Source organism: Saccopteryx leptura, chromosome 6 (assembly GCF_036850995.1).
Source record: "Saccopteryx leptura isolate mSacLep1 chromosome 6, mSacLep1_pri_phased_curated, whole genome shotgun sequence".
Lineage (NCBI taxonomy): Eukaryota > Metazoa > Chordata > Mammalia > Chiroptera > Emballonuridae > Saccopteryx > Saccopteryx leptura.
The window spans coordinates 78699578-78726134 of NC_089508.1; the positions used below are offsets into that span (position 1 = coordinate 78699578).

General features: G+C 38.9%; 1 protein-coding gene across 19 annotated transcripts in view; it reads right to left on the reverse strand.

The window, feature by feature from the left end:
* Nucleotides 1-26557, reverse strand: part of MGA (MAX dimerization protein MGA) — a 195514-nt gene that overhangs the window by 32818 nt on the left and 136139 nt on the right. For all 19 annotated transcript variants that reach the window (XM_066343735.1, XM_066343746.1, XM_066343741.1 and 16 more), the window contains 3 exons: nt 9738-9961; nt 8183-8359; nt 7079-7151 (listed from right to left, as the gene is read on the reverse strand). In XM_066343735.1, coding sequence (XP_066199832.1) covers nt 7079-7151; nt 8183-8359; nt 9738-9961 — 474 coding nt within the window. The remainder of the gene's footprint in view (nt 1-7078; nt 7152-8182; nt 8360-9737; nt 9962-26557) is intronic.

A 26557-nucleotide genomic window follows, 5' to 3' on the forward strand; every position in this document is an offset into this window, starting at 1 on the left:
ATTATCTTGCTAACAAAGCATAATCTATAAATCAGATTACAGCTTATTCAGTATAGTTTGGTGTTCTGCTCTCCATATAGGTAAACCAAAGAACTTTTGCCAGATTCTTTCTAACACATGATAAGAAGTCAATCCTAAAAAACAAGACAGATAGTGTTAGGTTTAAAAAAAAGAAATGCACTCTACCTCTAGTTTCTACTGAAAATATTTATGAATCACTTTTTGGTTTTTACTTCTGAATTACTTTTACATCTAGTTATGATTGCTCTGCTTCTATATTGTATGCTGATCACTACTAAACTCTGCATGTTTTATATTCATGGCAACATGTTAACTAGAAGAGTATTTCACAAGACATGTAGATTTCTATAGCAGAGCCTCTCAACCAAAGTTCTCCAGTTCTCCAGTTACGGATATGTCAGGATACAGATCCTGTCTAAGGGTGGTCGTACTCCCAAGCAGGTGCTCTCTCCACTCCAGCAGAACCCTCCCTTTACCTAAGTGTGCTATAAAAACATTTTCACATTTTTTGTGTATCATGCCATTAGAAGAAAAAAAAAGCAGTTGAAAAGCACTAGTGCTTAAGTGTCTAAAGTCTTAGGAAGCAAAATTAAAACAAACTCCCTAGATATTACTTGCCATCAAATCTGGCAGTAGCCTCTGCTAGATAAATCAGTGATATTCCTTCCTTTCCTTCCTCTGCATTTCTCTAACAACAGCTATTAAGAACCTGAGGGAAAATTATTTTTCTTTTCTTTTTTTTTTTTTGACAGAGATAGAGAGAGTCAGAGAAAGGGACTGATAGGAACAAACAGACAGGAAGGGAAAGAGATGAGAAGCATCAATTTTTTGTTGTGGCACCTTACTTTTCATCGACTGCTTTCTCATATGTGCCTTGACCAGGGGTCGACAGCAAAGCAAGTGACCTTGGACTCAAGCGAGTGACCATGGGGTCATATCTAGGATCTCACGCTCAAGCCAGTGATCCCGTGGCTCAAGCCAGCAACCTCAGGGTTTCAAACCTGGGTCCTCCGCATCCCAGTCCAACGCTCTATCCAACTGCTCCACTGCCTTTTTAGGCATGAGGGAAAATTTCAATAACTAAGTATGCCAATGTGACTGAGGTTCAAAAAAAAGTTTAAGAAAAAAATATCACTAACAAGACAGGGATGTTCACTTTTACCAGTCTCTTCAACATAGTACTAGAAGTCCTAGCCACAGCAAACACACAAGAAGAAATAAATACATTCAAATTGGAAAGGAAGAAGTAAAACTATCATTATTTGCAATGAAATGACATTCTATATAGAGAACCCAAAAGATTTCACCAAAGAACTACTAGAACTAATAAATTCAGTAAAATGGCAGGTTACAAAAAAAAATTTCAGAAATCAGTTGTATTTTTATACACCAATAACAAACTATCAGTAAGGGAAACTAAGAAAACAACTCCATTTACATCTGTCTCAAAAATAAAATACCTGTACTCAGCAAATTATAACATAGTGAAAAAAGAAACTTAAGATACTTTTATTGGTTTTTGTTTTGTTTTTTTTTTTTTTTTTTTAGAGAGAGACAGAAAGGAGGAAGGTAGGAGAAGGAAGCATCAACTCATAGTGGTTGCTTCTCGTATGTGCCTTGATGGGGCCAAGACCAGGGATTTGAACTGGCGACCTCAGCATTCCAGGTTGACGCTTTATCTAAACAAAAGCATATACCATGCTTATGGATAGGATAAAAAAAATTATCATCATAAAGGCCCACACTACCCCATGCAATCTACAGATTCAAAACAATTCTTATCAAAATACCAATGGCGGCCCTGGCTGGTTGGCTCAGTGGATAAGAGCGCTGGCCCAATGTGTGGAGTCCCAGGTTCGATCCCTGGTCAGGGCACACATGAGAAGTGATCATCTGCTTCTCTTCCCCATCCTCTCCCCCTTTTCTCTCTCTTCCTCTATGGCAGCCAGGGCGTGACTGGTTTGAATATCAGCCTCAGGAGCTGAAAATAGCTCTGCTGGTCCGAGCATCAGCCTCAGAAGCCCCACACAGGGGCTGCTGCCAGGTGGATCCCAGATGAAGCACATGCGGGAGTCTATCTCCCTTCTTCTCACTTAAAAAAATATATATACATACACCAATGGCATTTTTCAAAGACCTAAAACAAATTATCCAAAAATTTATATAAAACCGTAGAAGATGACAAATAGCCACAGCAGTCTTGAGAAAAAAAGAACAAAGATGGCAGCATCATGTTACCTGATATCAAACTATAATACAAAAGCTACAGTAATCAAAACAGCATGATATTAGCATTAAAAAAAAAAAAGGCACATAGATCAGTGGAACACAACAGAAAGCCCAGAAATAAACCTATATCTATATGGACAATTAGTATTAGACAAAGAGGCAAGAACGTACAATAGGATCAAGACAGTCTATTCAATAAGTGATGTTGGGCCCTGGCCAGGTAGGCTCAGTTGGTTAGAGCCAAGGTTGTGAGTTCAATCCCTAGTCAGGTCAAATACAAAAAAAAATCAATAAATGCATAAATTAAGTGGAACAACAAAACTGATGTTTTTCTCTGTCTCTCCCCCTTCCTCTCTCTCTAAAATGAATGAATGAATGTTGGGAAAATTAGCAGATAAATGCAAAAATATGAAACTAGATTACCTTCTTACACACTATATGCAAAAATAAACTCAAAATGGATTAAAGACTTAAATGTAAGACTTGAAATAAAATGCCAGGAAGAAAACATTGGCAGTAAAATCTCTGGCATTTCTCGTTGCAACATTTTTCTGATATACCTCCTCCGGCAAGGGAAACAAAACAAAAATAAGACTACACCAAACTAAAATGTTTTTGCACAGCAAAGGAAACCATCAACAAAATGCAAAGACAGCCTACTGAATGAAAGAAGATCTTCAACAATGAATATCTGATAAAGGGTTAATGTCCAAAATACAGGACAAGCAGAAATATGTTTCCAGTTCTTTGTATGGAATACAATAATAAATAAATAATAATACAAGAATAAACTGTTTCACATACTCACACTGTAAACCTACTTTTGCCCCACCCTGTATATAAGGAAGTCATACAATCCAACACCAAAAAGAAAAAACAAACAAAAAAACCCCACAAAATATGAAAAGCCTGACCAAGCGGTGGCGCAGTGGATAGAGCGTCGGACTGGGATGCAGAAGACCCAGGTTCGAGACCACAAGGTCGCCAGCTTGAGCACAGGCTCATCTGGTTTGAGCAAAAGCTCACCAGCTTGGACCCAAGGTCGCTGGCTCGAGCAAGGGGTTACTCGGTCTGCTGAAGGCCGGCGGTCAAAACACATATGAGAAAGCAATCAATGAACAACTAAGGTCTCGCAACAAAAAACTGATGATTGATGCTCTCATCTCTCTCCGTTCCTGTCTGTCTGTCCCTATCTATCCCTCTCTCTGACTCTCTCTCTGTTCCTGTAAAAAAAAAAAAAAATGAGAAGACCTAACTAGAAACTTCTCCAAAGAGAATGTAGACTGGTGCGGCTCCGATGAAAAATAAAATAAAGATTCCTCAAAAAGTTAAAATTGGAACTACCTTATGACCCAGCACTTCCATTCTGAGTATATATTTTAAAAAAAACCCAAAACACAAATTTGAAAGAATACACGCACCCATATATTCACTGCAGTGTTATCTACAATAGCCAAGATATGAAAGTAGCCCAAGCGCCCATCCATAGACAAGTGGATAACAAAACTGTGGTATACACATAGCTAACAGTAGAATTATTATTAAGTCTTTTTTTGTTTTTGTTTTTTACAGAGACAGAGAGAGTGTCATAGAGAGGGACAGATAGGGATAGACAGACAGGAATGGAGAGAGATGAGAAGCATCAATCATCAGTTTTTGGCCCTGGCCATTTGGCTCAGTGGTAGAGCATTGGCCTGGCATGCAGGAGTCCCGGGTTCGATTCCCGACCAGGGCACACAGGAGAAGTGCCCATCTGCTTCTCCACCCCTCCCCCTCTCCTTCCTCTCTGTCTCTCTCTTTCCCTTCCAGTGCAGCCAGGGCTCCACTGGAGCAAAGTTGGCCCTGGCACTGGGGGTGGCTCTATGGCCTCTGCCTCAGGCGCTAGAATGGCTCTGGTTACAACAGAGTAACGCCCCAGATGGGCAGAGCATCGCCCCCTGGTGGGCATGCCGGGTGGATCCCGGTCGGGCGCATGCGGAAGTCTGACTGCCTAAAAAAAAAAAAAAATCAGTTTTTTGTTGCGAGACCTTAGTTGTTCATTGATTGCTTTCTCATATGTGCCTTGACCGTGGGCCTTCAACAGACTGAGTAACCCCTTGCTCAAGCCAATGACATTGGGTCCAAGCTGGTGAGCTTTGCTCAAACCAGATGAGCCTGCGCTCAAGCTGGCGACCTTGGGGTCTCGAATCTGGGTCCTCCGCATCCCAATCCGACACTCTATCCTCTGCGCCACCGCCTGGTCAGGTGGAATATTATTAAGTCTTAAAAAAATAAAATTTTACCATTTGCAGCTGCACGGAAGGACTGAGAAGGTAGTATGTTAAGTGAAATAAGTCAGATAGAGAAAGACCAATATATGATTTCACTTATATGTGGAATCTAAAGAACAAAATATATGAACAAAAAGACACTGAAACAGACTCATAGATACAGAGACCAAACTGATGGCAAAGAAGAAAAGGATTGAGGGACTGAGTTAAAAATGTGAAGGGATTAAAAGGTACAAATTAGTAGTTACAAAACAGTCACAGGAATGTCAGGTATTGCATAGGAAATATAGTTAATAATAAAGTAATAATTATGTATGATGCCAGATGGGTACTGGAAATACCAAAGAAAACACTCTATAAAGATTATGAGCCCTGGCTGGTTGGCTCAGCAGTACAGCATCAGCCCGGCATGTGGAAGTCCCAGGTTTGATTCCTGGTCAGGGCACACAGGAGAAGTGCCCATCTGCTTCTCCACCTTTCCCCCTCTCCTTCCTCTCTCTCTCTCTTCCCCTCCCACAGCCAAGGCTCCATTGGAGCAGAGTTGGCCCAGGTGCTGAGGACAGCTCCATGGCCTCCACCCTCAGGCGCTAGAATGGCTCCGGCCATAGCAGAGCAACACCCCTTGGTGGGCATGCCAGGTGGATCCCAGTCGGGCACATGAGGAGTCTGACTGACTCCTTGCTTCTAACTTTGGAAAAAATACAAAAAAAAAAAAAGATTATGATGGTGTAACTGACCAGGCAGTGACGCAATGGAGAGAGCATGGGACTGGGACACAGAGGAACCAGGTTCAAAACCCCGAAATCACCAGCTTGAGCACATGCTCACCAGTGTGAGCACAGGGTCACTGGCTTGAGCATGGGATCATAGACATGACCCCATGGTCGCTGCCTTGAGCCCAAAGGTCACTGGCTTGAGCAAGGGGTCACTCACTCTGCTGTAGCCCCCATCAAGGCACATATGAGAAAGCAATCAATGAACAACTACAGATTCTAAGGAGCCACAATGAAGAACTGATGCTTCTCATCTCTCTCCCTTTCTGTCTGTCTCTATCCCTTTCTGTCTCTGTCACACATATACAAAAAGATTATGACGGTCTAACCCAGGCATGGCCAACATATGGCCTGTGTAATGAGTTTATGCAGCCTGTGATTAAATTTTTAATATTCACCGCTACTTTAAAATCTCAGCTACTCAGAAGCAGAAGCATCTTTATTGGAAATCGAGATATTTAAGAAGATAGTGATACACGGAATCCGCATGTGACTAATCTCAGGTTAATTTCCAATAATTGGTCAAATGGATTCGCGATACTTTTTTATTTTTTAAAAAAATTCCATTATAAAAATTTACAACTTTTGTACTCATCTGTACTCAATACGAACTATTTGACGTTTAGCGGTGATGTGAAACCCACATTCTTTTAGGCGGAGTTTGCCAGTGCGCACCCAACGTCAAACAATTTGTTATTTTTGTGGTCAAGTGTGCTGAATCAAGTGGCATTGTAGCACAGACAATAGCTGCAGTTGATAACTGAAAACGTGTCCAGGCTGTCTGTAAAACGAAATAATTATTTTATTTGCGATATAACCCCTTCAAGCTCACTCTATTAATTATTGTTTCAATTGACTGCGATACAGTTTGGATATTTATACGGTATGTAATTATATTTTTATTAAAATATATTTTTATTAAAATATATTTTTATTAAAATATTGTATATTAAAAATTTTTTCACTCACATTCATAAGTTACATAATAAAATTGTTTACTTAAATGAATCATTTTTGTATTTAACATTTTTTAATTTTAATATTTCATCCAGCTCGTGAAAAAAGTTTTCTTTCTAATCTTGCCCAGGGATAAAAACTGTTGCCCACGCCTGGTCTAACCACTATGCAACACACCTGAAACATACAAAATAATAATAAATGTAAACTGTAAAGAAAAAAGAAAAAAAACAGTCATTGACCTCATCCTAAATGTCTCTTGTAACACCACAGCAATTAATGGAATTTATTTCTTAGAAGAGGAGTGATAAAGGGACCAAATAAAAAGAAAAAACTTGCCTGACCAGGCAGTGGCACAGTGGATAGAGCGTTGGACTGGGATGCAGAGGACCCAGGTTCGAGACCCTGAGGTCACCAGCTTGAGCGCGGGCTCATCTGGTTTGAGAAAAAAAAAAGCCCACCAGCTTGAACCCAAGGTTGCTGCCTCTAGCAAGGGGTTACTCAGTCTGCTGAAGGTCCACGGTCAAGGCACATATGAGAAAGCAATCAATGAACAACTAAGATGTTGCAACGCGCAATGAAAAACTAATGATTGATGCTTCTCATCTCTCTCCATTCCTGTCTGTCCCTGTCTATCCCTCTCTCTGACTCACTCTCTGTAAAAAAAAAAAAAAGAAGAAAAAAAGAAAGAAAAAACTTACCTATCATCTATTTTTAGCAGAAGCTAGAAACAGGATAGGTTGACATATTATGAATTGTTAGTTTTGGTCTCCCCTCATTCTTACTATAATCACTACCAAAATAATAAGATCTGGTTTTCATGCTGACCTTGTGATTTATCAGAATCATCCTCCAGGTCACAGGTAATTGTTTTCAAGGGCTGTTGTTCAGCATCAGGCTCCTGAGAAATGGAATAAGAAGAAATAGTTCAATTCAACAACATATATACTATCAATGATGACTAAGACATAAGAATTAAGTCTCTCAAAAAAGCCTGAAACAGTAGAAAGATTAAAATGGAAAAGCATCATATCAATATACATAGCTATATTACTATCATATTACATAGCTCTTTGCTAAAACAAGCAGACTTGTTCTGCAATATCCTTGATAGTGACTAAGTTACCAAGAAAAGAATTTGCATTGTTTTTTATAATGTATTAAAGTAAAGAAGAAAAAATATTTGCTGTTTAATGGGCCAAGATTTGGGTATTTAGAAATTTCATCAATGTGTAAAGATGTAAATTCTAATAATTACAGATAAATTATTTAAACTAGAAATGTTTAACCTTTTAAAAATTACTCTAACATTAAAAAAATACAGAACTTTTTTTAAACAATAAAAAAGTTGTATTTATTTATTTATTTATTTTAAATTTAAGTGAGAGGAGGGGAGATAGACAGACTTCCACATGCACCCAGACGGCAATCCACCCAGTGACCCCCATCTAGGCCGATGCTCTACCCATATGGGGCTGATGCTCACAACTGAGCTATTTTTAACACCTGAGGCAGAGGTTCCATAGAGACATCTTCAGCACCTGAGGCCTATGCACTCGAACCAATCAAGCCATGGCTATGGGACAGAAAAAGAGAGAAAGAGAAAGGGAGGGGGAGGGGTGAAGAAGCATAAGGTCACTTCTCCTGTGTGTCCTGACTAGGAATTGAACCCAGGACATCCACACACTGGGCTGATACTCTATCACTGAGCCAACTGGCCAGGACCAAAAAAAAGTAATACTTTTAATAACCCTGAGAAACTGTTCTCTAGAATAGGTATGGAGAGAAACAGATAAATTGATAGACGTATCAATTAAGCCTTCTCGGCCCCACAAGAATGACTACAAATTATTCAGAGAGTAATGCAAATTCTAATACCAGCAACAGAAAACTAGAAGTTAAAAAAGAGAAATTGTGCAATAAGTAATTCACCTTTGCACTACAGGTCTCTGGACTAGAAAGACATGAGCTGGGGTGCTGAAATGATGAGGATGGTGATGGTGATGGCTGTCTCTGTTCCTTTTTCTTTCGTTCGTATACTCGAACTCGGGCACAAGTCATCATACTTTCAAAGTACAAGTAGACTGGATCCTTGTCCTCTTCCCGAATCTGTAAGTTTCACACAACAAAACATTCCAAATGTTGGGAGAAAACAGTGTCCTAGACTTGAAAATGCAAAGGATGTTTAATTTTTCTATTACATGTGAAACTTTTAAAATGCAAACTTTAAAAAGTTAAATTAAAATTCAGTTTGTATGTGCAGAATCTTGGGGTAATCAGAAAAAATTGGATTCTCTATCAAGAAATTTCAGATCACACCAAAACAATGCTTCTCCAATGATCTGTGGTGAGAAACACATTTTTAAATTACCAGTCTAATACTGACTAATTACTTTTGTATTAGTAATGCAATACAAAATAGATTACTAAAAAAAACAAAAGACAAAATATAAGCCCAAGATATTTGGATTAGATTTAGTATATATAAAATGACTATCAATTTGCTATTAAAATTTCTAAATATTTACTCTTATTTTCTATACATACTTATTTCATCACAGACTGGTAACAGTTTTAAATCAGCACTTGTACAAAGACCTAGTGAACAGCATTGAACTCAAGAGGATCTTTTTTCAATTTAATGGACTAAGAAGATGGAAATGGATTTAATAATTATAATTGCTTACCATTCTTTTACCTATCAGTCTTCACATAGTCATTTCAACTGTTATTTTAAATCTTTAACTTTACTGTTACTACTGCATATAAGCAAGATGTTACTTTTTAAAGCTTTTTCTTAATGGTTTTTTCTACTAATCACATGTACTACATCTCAACTACTCAATATACTACACTACAGTAATGAATACTTTAAAAAGACTTTTGCAGGTCAGGTTTTTTAAAAGTCCATCTAATATGATCCTCCTGAAGAAAGATTTGGCTATATTTAAGAATTACTAGCCTGACCAGGCAGTGCTGCAGTGGACTGAGCATCAGCCTGGGATACTGGGGACCCAGACTGCAAAACCCCAAGGTCACCAGCTTAAGTGCGGCTCAACCGGCTTGAGTGAGGGATCATAGACATGACCCCATGGTTGCTGGCTTGAGCCCAAAGGTTGATGGCTTGAGCAAGTGGTCACTGGCTCAGCTGAAGTCTCCCGGTTAAGGCACGTATGAGAAAGCAATCAATAAACAGTTAAGATGCCACAACTATGAGCTGATACTTCTCATCTCTCTCCCTTCCTATCTTTTTCCATTTGTCCCCCTCTCTCACTTAAAAAAACAATTATTACTACTATCTTCTCCTTTTTTGACATTTTTTTAACTGCCAGCAACTAAACCGATCAAATAAAAAAGGAAATAGCTTACATACATATTACCCGAAAGCAAAATGATTCACAGAATATAAACCAAAATTTGGCTGAAACCCATAATCTTTACAAATGATTTTTGCAACTTGCAATAAAAGATGAAATTCCAGGCTTACCACAGGATTGGGTTTGGGAGTATAAGCTCGTACAGGTTTAATTCCAGTGAGTAGTTTGCCCTTCACAGTAGATGAAACTTCTGGCTGAGGCAACAACAATGGTTTCGTAGGCTCAATGACAGAAGGTGTTGGGATATAAACTGGCTCTGGATCTACTTCACCTTCTACTTTCACCCATAATGGATAATGTCGAACAGGCTGTTCAGGCTCTGTTTCGCATATAGCTTAACAAAAGGAAGTATAAGATTTTAGGTGCTTTTGGCAAGAGAAGCTCACTGACACATCACCAATACAAAAATATGCTTCCTCATAAACAGCAGTTAACTCATTAAAAAATCAATCAATCAGATATCCGCAAAAAACCTTTAGTTGCCCACATACACCTTAATTTAGTCATTAAGCAAGTATTTGTTGAATACTGTAAATCCGATACTGTGTTAAGCACTAAAGTGAACACAGCTATGAATAAAACAAAGTTTCTGCCCTCATATTTATAATTCACTAAGAGAAAACTAGTAAACATACAATATCAAATAATATGTGCAAGGTAGAAAAACTGTAGCATGGTGAGGAATGAAAAGTTAACAGGAGATGCTATTATATTTAGCAGAGTCAGAAAAGGCCTTCTTTATAATCTTAATAAGATAACCATTCTATACTATACTTTTTAATTTTACAAGTAACAACAAATATTTATTGAACCTTACTATATACCTACACTAAGCACTTAATATGTTTTACCTCATTTGACTGTCACAGCAGTCCCTGAGATATTATCATTTTGCAGAAGCAGAAACTAAGGATCAAACCCAGTTAATCTGTCTTCAAAGACTGAGCTGTTACTGTTGCCCTCTGATGACAAATTGTATTCAAAAAATAGCCTGAACTCAGCACTAGAGCGAAAATATGTCAAAAGAAAAGCAATGAAACCCAAATGAGATTAAATCATACCATCAAGAAGTTCTACACAAAAGAAAACAAATGGAAGATCTAGGTTAAGAGGATTTATTCTTGAAGCAAAATGCCCATCCCAGAAAGAAGACAGTTACAGAGAAGCAAACATTATATATTGCATTTTAATAGTTAATCTTCAAGATTTAGCTGGTTCTAAGCCAAAGATCCAAACTCTTTGCCTAAAATAACATGAAATATGACTGAGCAGCATTCACACTTAATTCAAATACTCTTTTACATCAAAGGAGAATTCAAACTGCTACTTAATATTTGCTCTGAATAGTAAGACCGCAACTATGTCTAAAGGGTTCCTACAGCTAACATTCAGAGAAGAACCACAAAATGTTGAATAAAGTCTTAAAAATTAAAATAGGAAGAAAAAAACTTTGAGTTAATTACTTCACTAGTTAGCAGTTCCTGCTATCCAACTTTTATAACCTAGCTCATTTGCCACATAATTCACAAAGGCTTCTTCTCTAAGACCCCAGTGTTCATTCATGTATAAATATTTGAATTTATTATATATCAGACTTTGAAGATATAGTAATGAACAAAATTAACAAAAATCCCCATCTTCGTGGAGCTTACATTTAAGTTAGGAGGAAGAGAGCAAAACAGACAATAAAAAAGACAATTTTTTAAAAAGTGTTAAAAAAAAGTTGGATTGTGGTGAGTGCATATGAGAAAAGGTAAAGCAGAAGAGAAGGGAAATAAGCAGTATGTAGGATGTGTATGCACAGATATGTATTTTGAGGGCAAGTGTTACAATTTTTAAAGACTGTATTTATTGATTTTAGAGAGGATATGGAAAGAAAGGTGGGGGAGAAGCAGGAAGCATCAACTCCTAGTATTCTCATGCCTTGACCAGGCAAGCCAGGGGTTTTGAACCCACAACCTCAGTGTTCCAGAGGTCAACGCTTTATCTACTGTGCCACCACAGGTCAGGCTAAGTGTTACGATTTTTAAATAGGTAACCAGGGATGCCTTCACAATAAAGATGGTATTTACTGAGGCTCTACCACTCATTTGGTAAAAGCTGTCTAATGTTGCTAATGATTTCATACTCATTAATTTTAATGCAAAAATAAAAGTGCCTCAGGGCAAGCACTATTGTTTTTTACCTCTTTCAATTATCTTTCAAGGATTTTTAAGTCTCTAAAAGCTACTGTACTAATTAAAGGTCCTTGTTTGTCTTTTTCTTTGGAAAATAGCTACAGAGTACACATTATAGTACTTCAGAAGAAAACCTCTTAAAATGTCTTAAAAAAGATTCTTCAAGTTTCAACTGTGGATCAATGGTGGTTCCAGTAAGTAGGAAAATTCAGAAAAGAAGCTGAAGTTAAGTTCTGTTAGGACTTACTTAGAACTTTTAAGACTGAAGTGACAGCAACATCATCAAATTGGGGAAGCAATAAAAATCAGACAGTCATTGGCAGAGACTACATATGAAACCATAAAAATGGACAGACTCCCCACCAGGGCAGAACCAATTCCTCACATTCCATTAGCCCCCTCCCTATCCACTTGATTCTTCATCACAGCCTGGGATCCAAGAGCACTTTTGGGCTCTCCTTCCCAATTTACTAAAGATCCTCCGACCACTTCACCTGAAATCCAGAAAAATGGAGCTAACCAAGGTAAGATTAAGGGGAGAACCTGAGTAGCATACAGTCACAGAAACCAAGAATAGAAAAACCTGTTTCAAGAAAGTGGTTTCCCCTTATTTCTATTCAAATGCCTCCCAATATATATTATCTTCCCAAGGTCTCCTGACATTATCACTGTCTCCCGAATTCCCAATAAACCTTTTGCTCATGACACTTAAAGCATTAAGACACCTATGTTATTGTAGCACTTAAAATTACAATAAACACACATCTATGTTTACCACATACCTGTTTCATCAAATTGGCAGTAACCTCTTAGAAATGGCCTTCATTTTAATTGTCTATATCTAAGCCTTTCACTTCTAGCAGTGTCAACAGTAGTTGTTCCATAAATGAATAGTGGTAGAAATAGAAGTCCCAGAAAACTGTCATGCTAATAATCAACATACCATATTCTCCCCTCCCATTTTTGTAGGTGTTTTGAATTTATTTATTTTCAAATATAATACACACAGGTATAGAAACAACATATATATGGCTTAATACATATTAACAAGTATACACTATACACGTCAAGCAATGCATTACCAACAACCCTAGAAGCTTTTGTATGCCCTTTCTCAATCACAATCCCTTCCCACACAAGAAAACAGCTAAAATGATAAACAAACTTCTTGCCTTCCCTTTTTAACACCAAAATACACAACTCTAAATTCTGCCTGCTTTTTCAATTCATTTAAATGTACTCGCAGAGCTATACTTTTTCCTACCTTTTTTCCACTTAATACTATATTTGTAAAATGCATCTCTGCTGTTTACCTATAATTCATTCATTTTAACTGTGATAGATTATTCCACTAATTTTTCATACTACTGTCTATTCATTCTTTTGTTTTAGATTTCTGGAGCTGTTTTCATGGTTTAGCTACTGTGAATCACGGTGCCATAAAACATTCCTGTACAATGCAGATCTGCTGGTTATTTTGAAGTCAAACTACTAGATCAAGGGCATGTAAATCATCAGCTTTAGTAGATAACGCCAATGATTTTTTTTCACTGAATATTGGGGTGACATTGCTTAATAAAATTATACAGGTTTCAGATGTACAATTCTAGAATACATCAACTGTATATTGTACTGTGTATTCACCACCCCAAGTCAGTCTCCTTCCATTACCATTTATTCCCGCTATACCCTCTCCTACCTGCCCCCATCCCTTTCCCTCTGGAATCATCACACTGTTCTTTGTTTCTGTGAAGTTTTTTTTCTCTTAATTCTTTCACTTTTTCACCCAACCCCAAAACCCATTTCCCCTCTAAGAGCTGTCGGTCTATTTTTAATGAGCCTGTTTCTATTTTGTTAGTTTAGTTTGTTCCCCAGATTCCACATATGAATGAAATCATGTGGCACTTGTCTTTCTGACTGGCTTATTTCACTTAACACAATGCTTTCCAGGTCCATCCATGCTGCCACAAAAGGTAAGATTTCCCTTTTTTACAGCACAGTAGTATTCCATTGTGTAAATGTACCACAGTTTTTTTTAAGTGAGAGGAGGGGAGACAGACACAGACTCCCGCATGCGCCCTGCCCAGGATCCAACAGGCAATGGAAGCGATGCTCTGTCCATCTAGGGCTGTTGCTCCGTTGCAACTGGAGCCATTTTAGAGCCTGAGGTGGAGGCCATGGAGCCATCCTCATCACCCAGGGCCAACTCACTCTAATCAAGCCTTGGCTGCAGGAAGGGAAGAGAAGAGAGAGAGAAAAGCGAGAAGGGAAAGGGTGAAGAAGCAGGCGCTTTTACTGTGTGCCCTGACCAGGAATTGAACCTGGGACATCCACACGCCAGGCCATCACTCTACCACTGAGCCAAACGGCCAGGGCCAACATACCACAGCTTTTTAATCCACTCATCTACTGGTGAGCACTTGGGCTGCTTCCAAATCTATTACAGATAACACTGGAGTGAACATAGGGGTGCATATATTCTTTTGAATCAGTGTTTCAGATTTCTTCAGATATATGCCCAGAGTGATATTGCTGGGTCATAAGGCTGTTTCATTTTTAAATTTTTGAGGTAACTTCATTCTACTTTCCCCAGTGGGTGCACCAATATGCATTTCCATCAACAGTGCACAAGGGTACCCTGCACCTTTTCTCCACATCCTCGCCAACAACTTGTTCTTAGTTGATTTGCTGATGATACATGATATCTCATTGTGACTTTAATTTGCATTTCCCTGGTGATTAGTGACAATTACAAACTATTTTCAAAAGTAGTTATACCAATTTACATTTCCATTAGCAGTATATGAGTTTCCATTTATCAATAATTGATATTATCCAGGATTTTAATTATACCCATTCTGGCAGGCATGTAATTGAATCCTTGCTATGAACTAGTTTGCATTTGCCTGATTATGAATGAGCTGTTCAACATCATCTTTACAAAGTGCCTCCAAAATTTTGCCCACTTTTTATGAAACCTTTTAAATTGTGATTAATTTGCAGACATCTCAACAACATTCTGGATATAAGTCCTTAGGTATTGCAAATATCTGTTCTCTCACTGTAGCTTATATTTTCACTCATTTAATGTCTTAAAAACTTGAATTTCTCATTTTTAACTAGTCAAAAGTATTACCTTTAAGAATTGAGGTTTTCTTCAGTAATGCTTATTTAATAAACCGTCCCTTTATTCTATATTATCTTTTTAAAGTTATATTGTTTATCTTTTCATAATTAGGTCTATAATCTGCCTAGAAATTATATTTTCATGCATGGTGTAAGGAATAGTTTAGCTCTTTACCATATGAATATTTAATGACTCCACCACCATTTATTTAAAAAGATCACTCTTATCTTTAATTCCTCTGTCATTTTTGTCAAATCAAGTGTCAACATACATTTGAATCTACTGTAGCCCCTCTATTCTGTTCTACTGATCTGTTCGCTTTATACTCAAGCCAGTCTCACCCTGTCTTAAAAAGTAATAGTTTTATAAGTTTTGACATTCAACAGAACAAGTCCTCCCTTCTTGTCACTGTCCAAGATTGTCCTCGCAATTTCTAGGTCCTCTGCATTTCCATATAAGTTTTAGAATCAACTTTTCGGGTTTCACATAAAAGGCTGTCAACATTTTGATTAGAAGTGCAATGAAATTACAGATGAAAATGAAAAGTGACACCAAAACAATATTCAGTTCTGATGGTAACAATTTTTTCTTTAAATCAAGAATGAACATTGCCCTGGCCGGTTAGCTCAGTTAGTTAAGAACATCTTCCCGAAACAGCAAGGTTGTAGATTTAATCCCTGGTCAGGGCACACACAGGAAGCAGCCAATCAGTACATGACTGAGTGGAACAACACATAACTACTTCCCTCCCCATCCCTTCCATCTCCCTTCCTCTGTCTCTCTGAAAATAAAAAAGAAATTTAGCCCTGGCCAGACAGCTCAGTTAGTAAGAGCATTATTCTGGAGCAGAGGTTGTTGGTTCAATTCCCTGGTCAGGGCACATGTTTCTGCCTCTCTCTCAATCTCTCAAAAACAAAAAAAAAAAAAAAAAAAAGAATGTAAACTGAGAAGGTCCTGGGAAGACAGAAGAGTAGGCAGCATCGGGAAATCCATCTACCCTTCCCAACAACAACTGCACTGGCAGAATCTTCCTATTATAACTATTTTGGAACTCTAGAGTCTGTTGAAAGCTTGCAACTTCCAGGGGAAGACTTGGACAATCAACTGTCATTAACTGTGATCAATATAAACTCTTAGCACAGTAGCCAACTGTTGTTTCCTCACACCCCAGCCACAAGCTTTGCATATGTTCCTGAGCAGCTTATACAAAGGTTATGAGAGCTAGGGTGGGCAAAATGGACCCTGTCCTCCAAACAGGAGGGATCCCTGCTATGAATGCTGCTTCTTATCACAGACGTACAAAGAGGCAGGCAGCATGTTGTACCTTTCTCCTACCCCCACTGTTGAAAGCCTTTCTCTTCTATCTTAAGTGACTTCCAAGGGACTAAAAGGCCAACATTCTCTCCCCTTTCATTTTCTACTTTTCCACTTTCAGGAGCCAAACATTAAAGACCAAAACATTCATAAAGAACCGTATACAGCCCGACCAGGCGGTAGCACAGTGGATAAGTGTTGGACTGGGATGCAGAGGACCCAGGTTTGAAACCCTGAGGTCAATGGCTTGAACACGGGCTCACCAGCTTGAGCATAGGGTTGCTGGTTTGAGCATGGGATCATAGACGGACCACATGGTCATTGGGTTGAGCCCAAAGGTCACTGGCTTGAAGACCAAGGTCACTAGTTTGAGCCCAAAGTCACCAGGTTGAGCAAGGGGTCACTGGCTCAGCTTAAGCTCCTGTCAAGGCACGTATGAGAAGCAATCATTGAACAACTATAGTGCCACAACTATGAGGTGATGCTTCCCATCTCTCTCCCTGTCTGTCTCTCACAAAAAACGAATGAATAAATAAAAATTTTAAAAATCTAAAAAAGATACTAACAACAGACAGAAAAGACAACCCACAGAATGAAAAAAAAATTACAAAACATATATCTGATAAGGGATTAACATTCAGAATACAAGAACAACAAATAACGCATTTCAAGGGACTCTGTCATTGTGAGCAATGCCCAAACATAGAGAGTATGTATGAGTTTATTTGAGCCAAACTGCTAACATATGCTGGGGAGCAAGATCACAAATACTCTAGAGAATGGCAGTTTGCAGCTTATTTTACACATTAGAATCTAAGGAGAATACATAAGGAAGGTATATGAAATCCATTCTGATAGATTAAGTAGGTGGGAGAAAGTCCAGTACAGAAATCTCCAGGACTGGATCAGAGGCAAAACATAGAAACACATACTTCTTTTGCATTGGTGGATAGTAACATTTACAGCACATAGAGACGGTAGGCAGAGAACAAAGTAACAATGAGGGATTCTGTGGTCCCATATCTGGTGGTTTGTACTCTGGTGCTGATGGTTGAGCCTTCTAGGGGGTAGGAAAATTACTCTGACATTTCAAAGACATGATATCCTAGGTGCATGAGAAAAATGGACAGAGCTCACTTAAAAACTGAATTTTGCTAAAGAAGTTATAGGCCTGGAACATGAGTACACAGTATAACCTACCCACTTAGAAATTTATGATCAGACCATCCTGTGTGGTTACTTTTGGTCACTGAGCTTGTCAGGCCTGCCATGTGGCCTCTCTGAACTTTTCAGGTATTTTGCATAGCCCCTTTGTTCACAACTTGAACAGACATTTCTCCAAAAAACTAAACAGCCATAGAACTTGAAAAGATACTAAACATCACTAATCATTAGAATACAAATCAGGCCCTGGCCGGTTGGCTCAGTGGTAGAGTGTCGGCCTGGAGTGCAGGAGTCCCGGGTGCGATTCCCGACCAGGGCACACAGGAGAAGCGCCCATCTGCTTCTCCACACCTCCCCCTCTCCTTTCTCTCTGTCTCTCTTCCCCTCCCGCAGCCAAGGCTCCACTGGAGCAGTTTGCCCGGGCGCTGAGGATGGCTCTGTGGCCTCTGCCTCAGGCGCTAGAATGGCTCTGATTGCGGCAGAGTGATGCCCCAAGATGGGCAGAGCATCACCCCCTGGTGGGCATGCCGGGTGGATCCCGGTCGGGCGCATGCGGGAGTCTGACTGCCTCCCCGTTTCCAGCTTCGGAAAAATACAAAAAAAAAAAAAAAAAAAAAAGAATACAAATCAGAACCACAATGAGATATCACCTCATACCCATTAGGATGGCTACTTTCAAAGTAGTGGTGAGGATTTGGAAAAATTAAAACCTTTGTGCACTGTTGGTAGAACAATAAAATGGTACAGATGCTCTATAAAACAGTATGGCAGGTCCTTAAGAAATTAAAAACAGAATTAGCATATGATCCAGAAATTCCACTTTGGGTATATACCCCAAAAAATTAAAAGCAGGGTCTCAAAGAGATATTGAACACCTATGTTCAATAACACAAAGAAGCAGCCCAAGGGTCCATCAACAGATGAATGGATAAGCAATATACGGTATATACATAAAGTGGAATATTATTCAGCCTTAAAAAAAAAAAGAAATTCTGCAATATGCTACAACATGGATAAATCCTGAGGAAATTCTATTAAGCAAAATAAACTAGTCACCAAATACTAATACTGTATGGTTCCACTTATATGAAAAATTTATAGTATAGTCAAAATCATAAAGACAGAAAGTAAAATGGTGGTTGCTAGGGGTGGGTTAGGATAGGGAATGGGGAATTATTGTTTAACAGGTACAGAGTTTCAGCTTTATAACATGAAGGAAAGTTATAGAGGCAGGTGGTGGTGGTGGTTATTGTAATACTATGTCAATGTATTTAATACCACTAAACTGTGCACTTAAAAATGGTTAAAATGGTAAACCTTATATTGTTGTTTTGTGTTTTTTTTCACAGGGACAGAGAGAGAGTCAGAGAGAGGGATAGACAGGGACAGACAGAAACGGAGAGAGATGAGAAGCATCAATCATCAGTTTTTCATTGCGAGACCTTAGTTGTTCATTGATTGCTTTCTCATATGTGCCTTGACCATCAGCCTTCAGCAGACTGAGTAACCCCTTGCTCGAGCCAGTGACCTTGGGTCCAAGCTGGTGAGCTTTGCTCAAACCAGATGAGCTTGCGCTCAAGCTGGCGACCTCGGGGTCTCAAACCTGGGTCCTCCGCATCCCAGTCTAACGCTCTATCCACTGCGCCACCACTGGTCAGGCTGGTAAACCTTATGTTAAGTGTATTTTATTTTACAATGAAAAAACTTTAAAAAATATTGAATTTTCTTCAACTTTACAGCATTTGCTGATATCAATTTTCTCTTCTTCAATCTGTTGGTGTGGAAAATTACATATTCATATCTAAACCAAACTTACAGCCCTACCACATATTATCCTTTATATGACACCTTTACTAATTATCAGTATAACATATATTATAGATGACTTAGAACATGAATTTTAGAAGTCATCCAAATCCTCAACATGCAGAGCTAATCACTATAAAAACTTAGCATTATTTCCTTTTTAAAAAATGTATATATGGTCTCACCAGGCGGTGGTGCAATGGATAAAGTGTTGGACTAGATGCAGAGGACCCAGGTTTGAAACCCCGAGGTCACCGCTTAAGCGCGGGGTTGCTGGCTTGAGCATCCGATCATAGACATGACCCCATAGTCACTGTCTTGAGCCCAAACGTCTCTGGCTTGAAGCCCAAAGTCGCTGGCTTGAGCAAGGGGTCAGTTGCTCTGCTGGAGCCGCCCACCCCCGTCAAAGCACATATGAGAAAGCAATCAATGAACAACGAAGAAGTCACAACCATGAGTTGATACTTCTCGTCTCTCTCCCTTCCTGTCTGTCCCTCTCTGTCTCTTGGCACATATACACACACGAATGTATATATGCACAAATATATTGTGATAATATGGTATTTTATGATCAACTACTATGGTGCAATGTTTCTCAGTATCTTTAAATATTTTACATCATTTTTAATGACCACATTGTATTCTTTTGTAGAAATATATAAAACTTTAACCTGGATTATACAGTATATTTTCTCCCACCTTTTCAGTATTAAACAATTTGCAATAAACAGTCCTATAAGTACACTTGTTTTTCCCTTTTTTAAAATAGTTTTATTGAGCTATAACTGTAATAGAATATCACATATATACAATTTGATGAGTTCTAACATACACATACCTGGTGAAACCATCACTACAATTAAGATAGTGAAGGTAGCCTGACCAGGCGGTGGCACAGTGGACAGAGTGTTGGACTGGGATGCCGAGGACCCAGGTTCGAGACCCCGAAGTCGCCAGCTTGAGCGCGGGCTCATCTGGCTTGAGCAAAAAGCTCACCAGCTTGGATCCAAGGTCCCTGGCTCAAGCGAGGGGTTACTGGGGCTGCTGAAGGCCCACGGTCAAGGTGCATATGAGAAAGCAATCAATGAACAACTAAGGTGTCACAATGTGCAATGAAAAACTACTGATTGATGCTTCTCATCTCTCCGTTCCTGTCTGTCTGTCCCTGTCTATCCCTCTCTCTGACTCTCTCTGTCTCTGTAAAAAAAAAAAAAAAAAAAAAAAAAAATATATATATATATATATATATATATAGTGAAGGTAACCATCACCTCCAAGATTTCTTATAATTTTAACTGGGTTACTTCTCCTCCCCCTGCCTACAGATTCTACCTCAACCCTTACTCAAATAACCATATATATATTTGCATTTGATTTCTTTACTGTAATTTTGCCTTTGATTTCTTTACTGTAATAGAATAAAAATGTTAACTTTGGGGGCAGGACCTGGGAGATCTGGCTGTTTTCATTCAGTATTATTGTCCTGAGATTACTGCTGAGTGTAGTTTGTTTTGTTGTATTGCTGAGTGGTATTCTTGTTTGTATTTATCCCAAATTTCTTAATCAATTCACCTGTTGATGGACACCTGGGTTGTTTCCAATTTTCTTGCTATTACAAATAAAGCTGTTATGAACACCAATGAACAAGGATTTATGATGATACAGACTTTCATTTCTGTTGAGTAAATACATAGAAATGAAATAACTAACTAGGTTGTATGGTAGATATATCTTTAACATTTTAAAAAGCTATCACACTGTTTTCCAAAGTGACTTACCCTTTTACATTCCTACCAGCTATGAGAGTTCAAGTTGTTCTATCTTCTCACCAGCATTTTGTAAAAGGCAAAAGATTTATATGATCTGAAGAGAAACTAGAGTATATTCACCAGCATTTGGTATGGTCAATCTTCTTAATTTTAGCCACCTGGTGGTAATACAGTATTTCTCTGTGGTATCCAAAAGCATTTCCCTCAGTGAGACTACTAATGCTAAGCATCTTTTCATGTATTTATCTGTTGTCTATCTATACAGTAGAGCAAAAGTAGGTTTATAGTTGTAAGCAGGCAAAACAGTTTATTCTTGTATTATTTTGTTTTCCATACAAACAACTGTCAACCTACTTTTGCCCCATGCTTTATCTAATGTGGTGTAGTGTTGTTTCACTTTTCTGTCTGTTTTTAAAAATGTTGACTGTCTTCATACTGAGTTTTAAGTATTCTTCCTAATGAGTATTAAGAATTCATTTCTTAGCCTGACCTGTGGTGGAACAGTTGGTAAAGCATTCAACCTGGAATGATGAGGTCACTGGTTCAAAACCCTGGGCATGCCGGGTCAAGGTACATATGGAAAGCAACTAGTCTGAGTTGATGCTTCCCACTCCTCTCCAACCTCTTTCCTCTCCCTAAAAATCAATAGTCTTTTAAAATTTTTCATTTTTTAAATTTAAATACAAGTCCTATGTTGGATGTATGTTATGTTTTATATTTTTCCTACTCTGTGGCTTGTCTTTTCATTCTATTTTAAAATATTTTTAACCACTGATTTTAGGAGGAGAGAGATGGAGTGGGGGAGGGGAGTGGGAAGCATCAACCAGTACTTGTTTCATTTATGTGCCCTGACCAGGCAAGCTTGAGGCCTGGAACCAGCGTCCTCAACGCCCAGGTCAACGCCCCATCTACTGTGCCACCAGCGGTCAGGCTATCTTTTCATTTTCTTAACAGGTCTTTTGAAGAGTAAGTTTTTAATTTTGAAAAACTCAATTTTCTTTCTTTGTTGCATTTATGAATACTGCTTTTGATGTCCTATTTTAAAAAATCTTATGAGCCACAAGTTCAGAAAAAACTATCTTATTATTTTGTCCTAGAAAATTTATACTTTAAGCACTTATGTTTAATCTATGATATCAACTCTTAGATACTGAGTTAATTTTTATAAACTGGTATGAAGTAATAGTCAAGGTTCACTTTTTGCTGGAGAAGGAAGTGTCTATGGCTATCCAATTGCTCCATAATCATTTGCTGAAAAGATGACTGTTCCCTCACTGAACTACCTTGGAACTGTATCAAAAATTAATTGGCCTTGCCTGACCAGGCGGTGGCGCAGTGGATAGAGCATCGGACTGGGATGCGGAGGACCCGGGTTCGAGACCCTGAGCTCGCTGGCTTGAGAGCGGGCTCATCTGGTTTGAGCAAAAAAGCCCGCCAGCTTGAACCCAAGGTCGCTGGCTCCAGGAAGGGGTCACTCGGTCTGCTGAAGGCCCACAGTCAAGGCGCATATGAGAAAGCAATCAATGAACAACTAAGGTGTTGCAATGCGCAATGAAAAACTAGTGATTAATGCTTCTCATCTCTCTCCATTCCTGTCTGTCTGTCCCTCTCTCTGACTCACTCTCTGTCTCTGTAAAAAAATAAATAAATCTTTAAAAAAAAAAAATTAATTGGCCTTGTATAAGTATTAACTTCTGAACTCCCTATTCTGTTCCATTGGCCTACATTGTCTTTATTTATCCCAATTATTTCAGCTTTATAGTAAATCTTAAAATTAGGTAGTATAAATCTACCAACCATGTTCTTTTTCTGTTTATTATTGATTTTAGAGAGACAGGAAGTAAGAGAGGAAGGAAGAAAGAGAGAGACATATCAACTTGTTGTTCTACCAATCTCTTACGCATCCACTGGTTGATGCTTGTATGTGCTCTGACCAGGGATCAAAACCTCAACCTTGGCATATTGGGACAACATTCTAACTATTTAAGCCATCCAGCCGGGGCCCACCTATGTTCTTCTTTGTAAAAGATACTTATCAAAGGACTATTCTAAGCCTTTGATTACCATATAAATTTTACAAACAACTGTCAATTTCTACCCAAAAAAAACCTGCTGGGATTTTTAATAAAATCAGAATCCACTTGTGGAAAATTATATCTTACCAAGAGAATCTTCTACTAAATGAGAAAAGTAGTACTGGCAGGCTGGCTCAGTGACAGTGTTGGTTTTGTGTGTGGATGTCCCAGGTTCGATTCCCAGTCAGGGCACACAGAAGAAGCACCCATCTGCTTCTTTACCCTTTCCCCTTCCCCTTCTCTCTTTTTCCCACTCTCTCTTTCTCCCCCTCCTGCAGCCAGGCTCAACTGGAGTGAGTTGGCCCCAGGTGCTGAGGATGGCTCCATGGCCTCTGCCTCAGGCACTAAGAAGGACTCGGTTGCTGAGCAACATGCCCCAGACGGGCAGAGCATGCCCCCTAGTGAGCTTGCCAGGTGGATCCCTGTCAGGGTAAATATGGGAGTCTGTCTCTCTGCCTCCCCTCCTCTCACTAAATTAAAAAAAAAAGTATATCCACTTAGATCTTATGCAACTTTTGTCAAGTTTATCTGTAACTGTCTCCTTTCTTTGAATGCTATTTGAAATGGTATTTTTTATTTCAATTTCCAATTGTTCAATAGCATACAAACATACTGTATACTGATATTGTATTCTATAACCTCACTCTAGTGCTAGCTGCTTTTCTGTAGATGTCTTAGAATTTGCCTATGAAAAAGCCAATTTTACTTCTTCCTTTCTATAATGAATGCATTTTCTTTTTCATGCTTTAGTGCATTGGCTAAGACCTCTATGATGATGTGAAACAGACATGGTGATAGAAGACATTCTTCCTCATTCCTAATCTTAGAAGGAAAGCACTCACGAGTCTCACCATTAACATGTTGGTTGTAGAGTTTTCCACAAATGCTCTTTATCAGGCTGAAAGATTCCTTCTATTCCTATTGTGCTAAACTTTTTACCAGAAATAAATTTTGTCAATTTTTTAAATTATGCTTTTTTTTTTTTTTTTTTTAAGAGAGAAGCAGATATTGAGATACAGATTCCCACATGTGCCCCGACTGGAATCCACCTGGCAACCTCCATCTGGGACTGATGCTTGAATCAACTAAACTATCCTCAGCACCAGAGGTGGACGCTCAGAAAAACTGAGCTATCCTCAGCACTGGAAGCTGACATCTGAACCAATCAAGCTACTGACTGTGAGATGAAAAGAGAGAAAAAAGGGGGAGCCGGAGGGGAAGAAAAGCAGATGGTCACTTTTCATGAGTGTCCTGAATAGGATTGAACCTGGGACATTTGCACACTGGGTTGTCCCCGAGCCAACTGGCCGGGGCCTAAAAAATGTCTTGAAATGATCATATGGCCTGACCTGTGGTGGCACAGTGGATACAGAGTTGACCTGCAGCATTGAGGTTGCCAGTCTGAAATCCTGGGCTTGCTTGGTCAAGGCACATATGGGAGTTGATGCTTCCTGCTCCCCCCCCCCCTTCTCTCTCAAAAATAAATAAAATCTAAAAAAACAAACATATCATCATATGGTATTTTCTTTTTAACCAAGAGAGAGACAGACAGAGATGAACAGACAGGAAGGGAGAGAGATGAGAAGCATCAACTCATAGTTGGGGCACCTTAGTTGTTCATTGATTGCTTTCTCCTATGTGCCTTGACCGGGGGGGGGGGGGGGGGGGGGGGTTCCAGCCAAGCCAGTAAGTACAGTAAGTAACACCTTGCTCAAGCCAGTGACCTTGGGCTCAAGCCAGCAACCTTTGGGCTCAAATCAGCAACCATGGGATATGGATATGATCCCGTGCTCAAGCCAGCAACCTCAGGGTTTCAAACCTGGGACCTCAGTGTCCCCGGCCGACACTCTATTCACTGCACCGCCGCCTGGTCAGGTATACAGTATTTCTTAAAATCTGTTATGATAATGGTGATCTAGACTATTTTCAAATGTGAATCAACCTTGCATTCCTGGGACAAACCCTACTTGTTCATATAAATATATTCTTGAATTTGATAAAATTTTATTTATAAATTTTACGTATGTTCATGAGGGATACTGCACTCCTGTTTTCTAGTATATTTTTTCCTGGTCTGAGTATCAGCGTAATGCTAGTCACACAGAATAAGACCATTTTATGGAAGAATTTCTGTGAACTGAGCCCTTATGTGTAATGTAGAATTCACTAGTGAAGCCATTTGAACTCGGAGTCATTACTGTGGGTTTTTCACTACAAGTTCAGAGCTAAGCAGCTATTTATTTCTTCTTGAGTTTGGTAGCTTTGTGGTTTTCAAAGAATTTGCTCACTTCATCTAAGTTGTTCAAGATATTGGCATAAAGCTGTATATGACATTCCCTTATTATCATTTGAATGTCTGCAATAATGTCACTTCTTATTCCTGATACGAGTAATTGTGTGTTTTCCTTTAATCCTAATTGGTTTGACTATACATATCAATTTTACTGATCTTCTCTTTACATAGTTAACTTGTAGGTATACATCTCTAAAAAAACTCTAACTAGCCTAAAAAAATAAAAGGAATGCTAGATTTTATCCTTTCTCTTGGTACCAGCAACAACAGCTAAGTACATCATCAGCAGTTTTTTTGTTTTTAAGTGAGAGAGAGACAGGGAGAGAGAGACGAGAAGTACCAACTTGTAGTTGCAGCACCTGAGTTGTTCATTGTTTCTTGTACATGCCTTGACGGGGGGTGGGGGACCCCCAGCCTAACCAGTGACCCCTTGCTCAAGCCAGCAACTTTAGGCTCAAGCGGCAACCTTGGGCTTCAAGCCAGAGACCTCTGGGTTCATGTCTGTGATCCCACACCCAAGCCAAAGACACCATGCTCAAGCTAGCAACCTTGGGGTTTGAAACCTGGGTCCTTCCCATCCTAGGTCAATGCTTCCACTGTGCAACCACCTAGTCAGGCAGCAGTCATTTCTAACAAACAAAAGGGTAAAATATAGGTGAGAAGAGTGAAGGCCAAATTTTAGAAGCCATATATTACACAGTAGAAAAGAACATGAACAACTGAAGTCAGAAAAGCTTGGGTTCAAATCCCTACCACTCAAACCAAGGTGACCTTGAGGAAAAAGTTACTTAAACTCTCCAAACACTCAATTAGTGCATATGTAAGATGAAGAAGCCTCCTTATAGGGTTGCAAAATTTAAATGCTATAACCCTCATACAGTGTTTAGCATAAAGAATGTCTAATAAAGTTAAGTTTCCTGTGCTCCCTTTGGCAGCATGTGTAATAATGTTACATATCCTCTGTTCACACAAATGGGCTATTAATGGCAGGAAAATGTTTAAGTCTATTGCATTGACAAAAAAAAGTGCATTATTAAATGCCTAGAGAAGATTAATTTTTAATTTATATATAGGTAATTATAGACTAAACTACACTAGCATGTAAAATTCAAACTGTACAAAAAGACATAAAATTTTTTTTAAAAAGTCTTAAGTCTTACACCATACCCAGTGTCACCGTTCCCACAAGTAATTATTTTTAACCA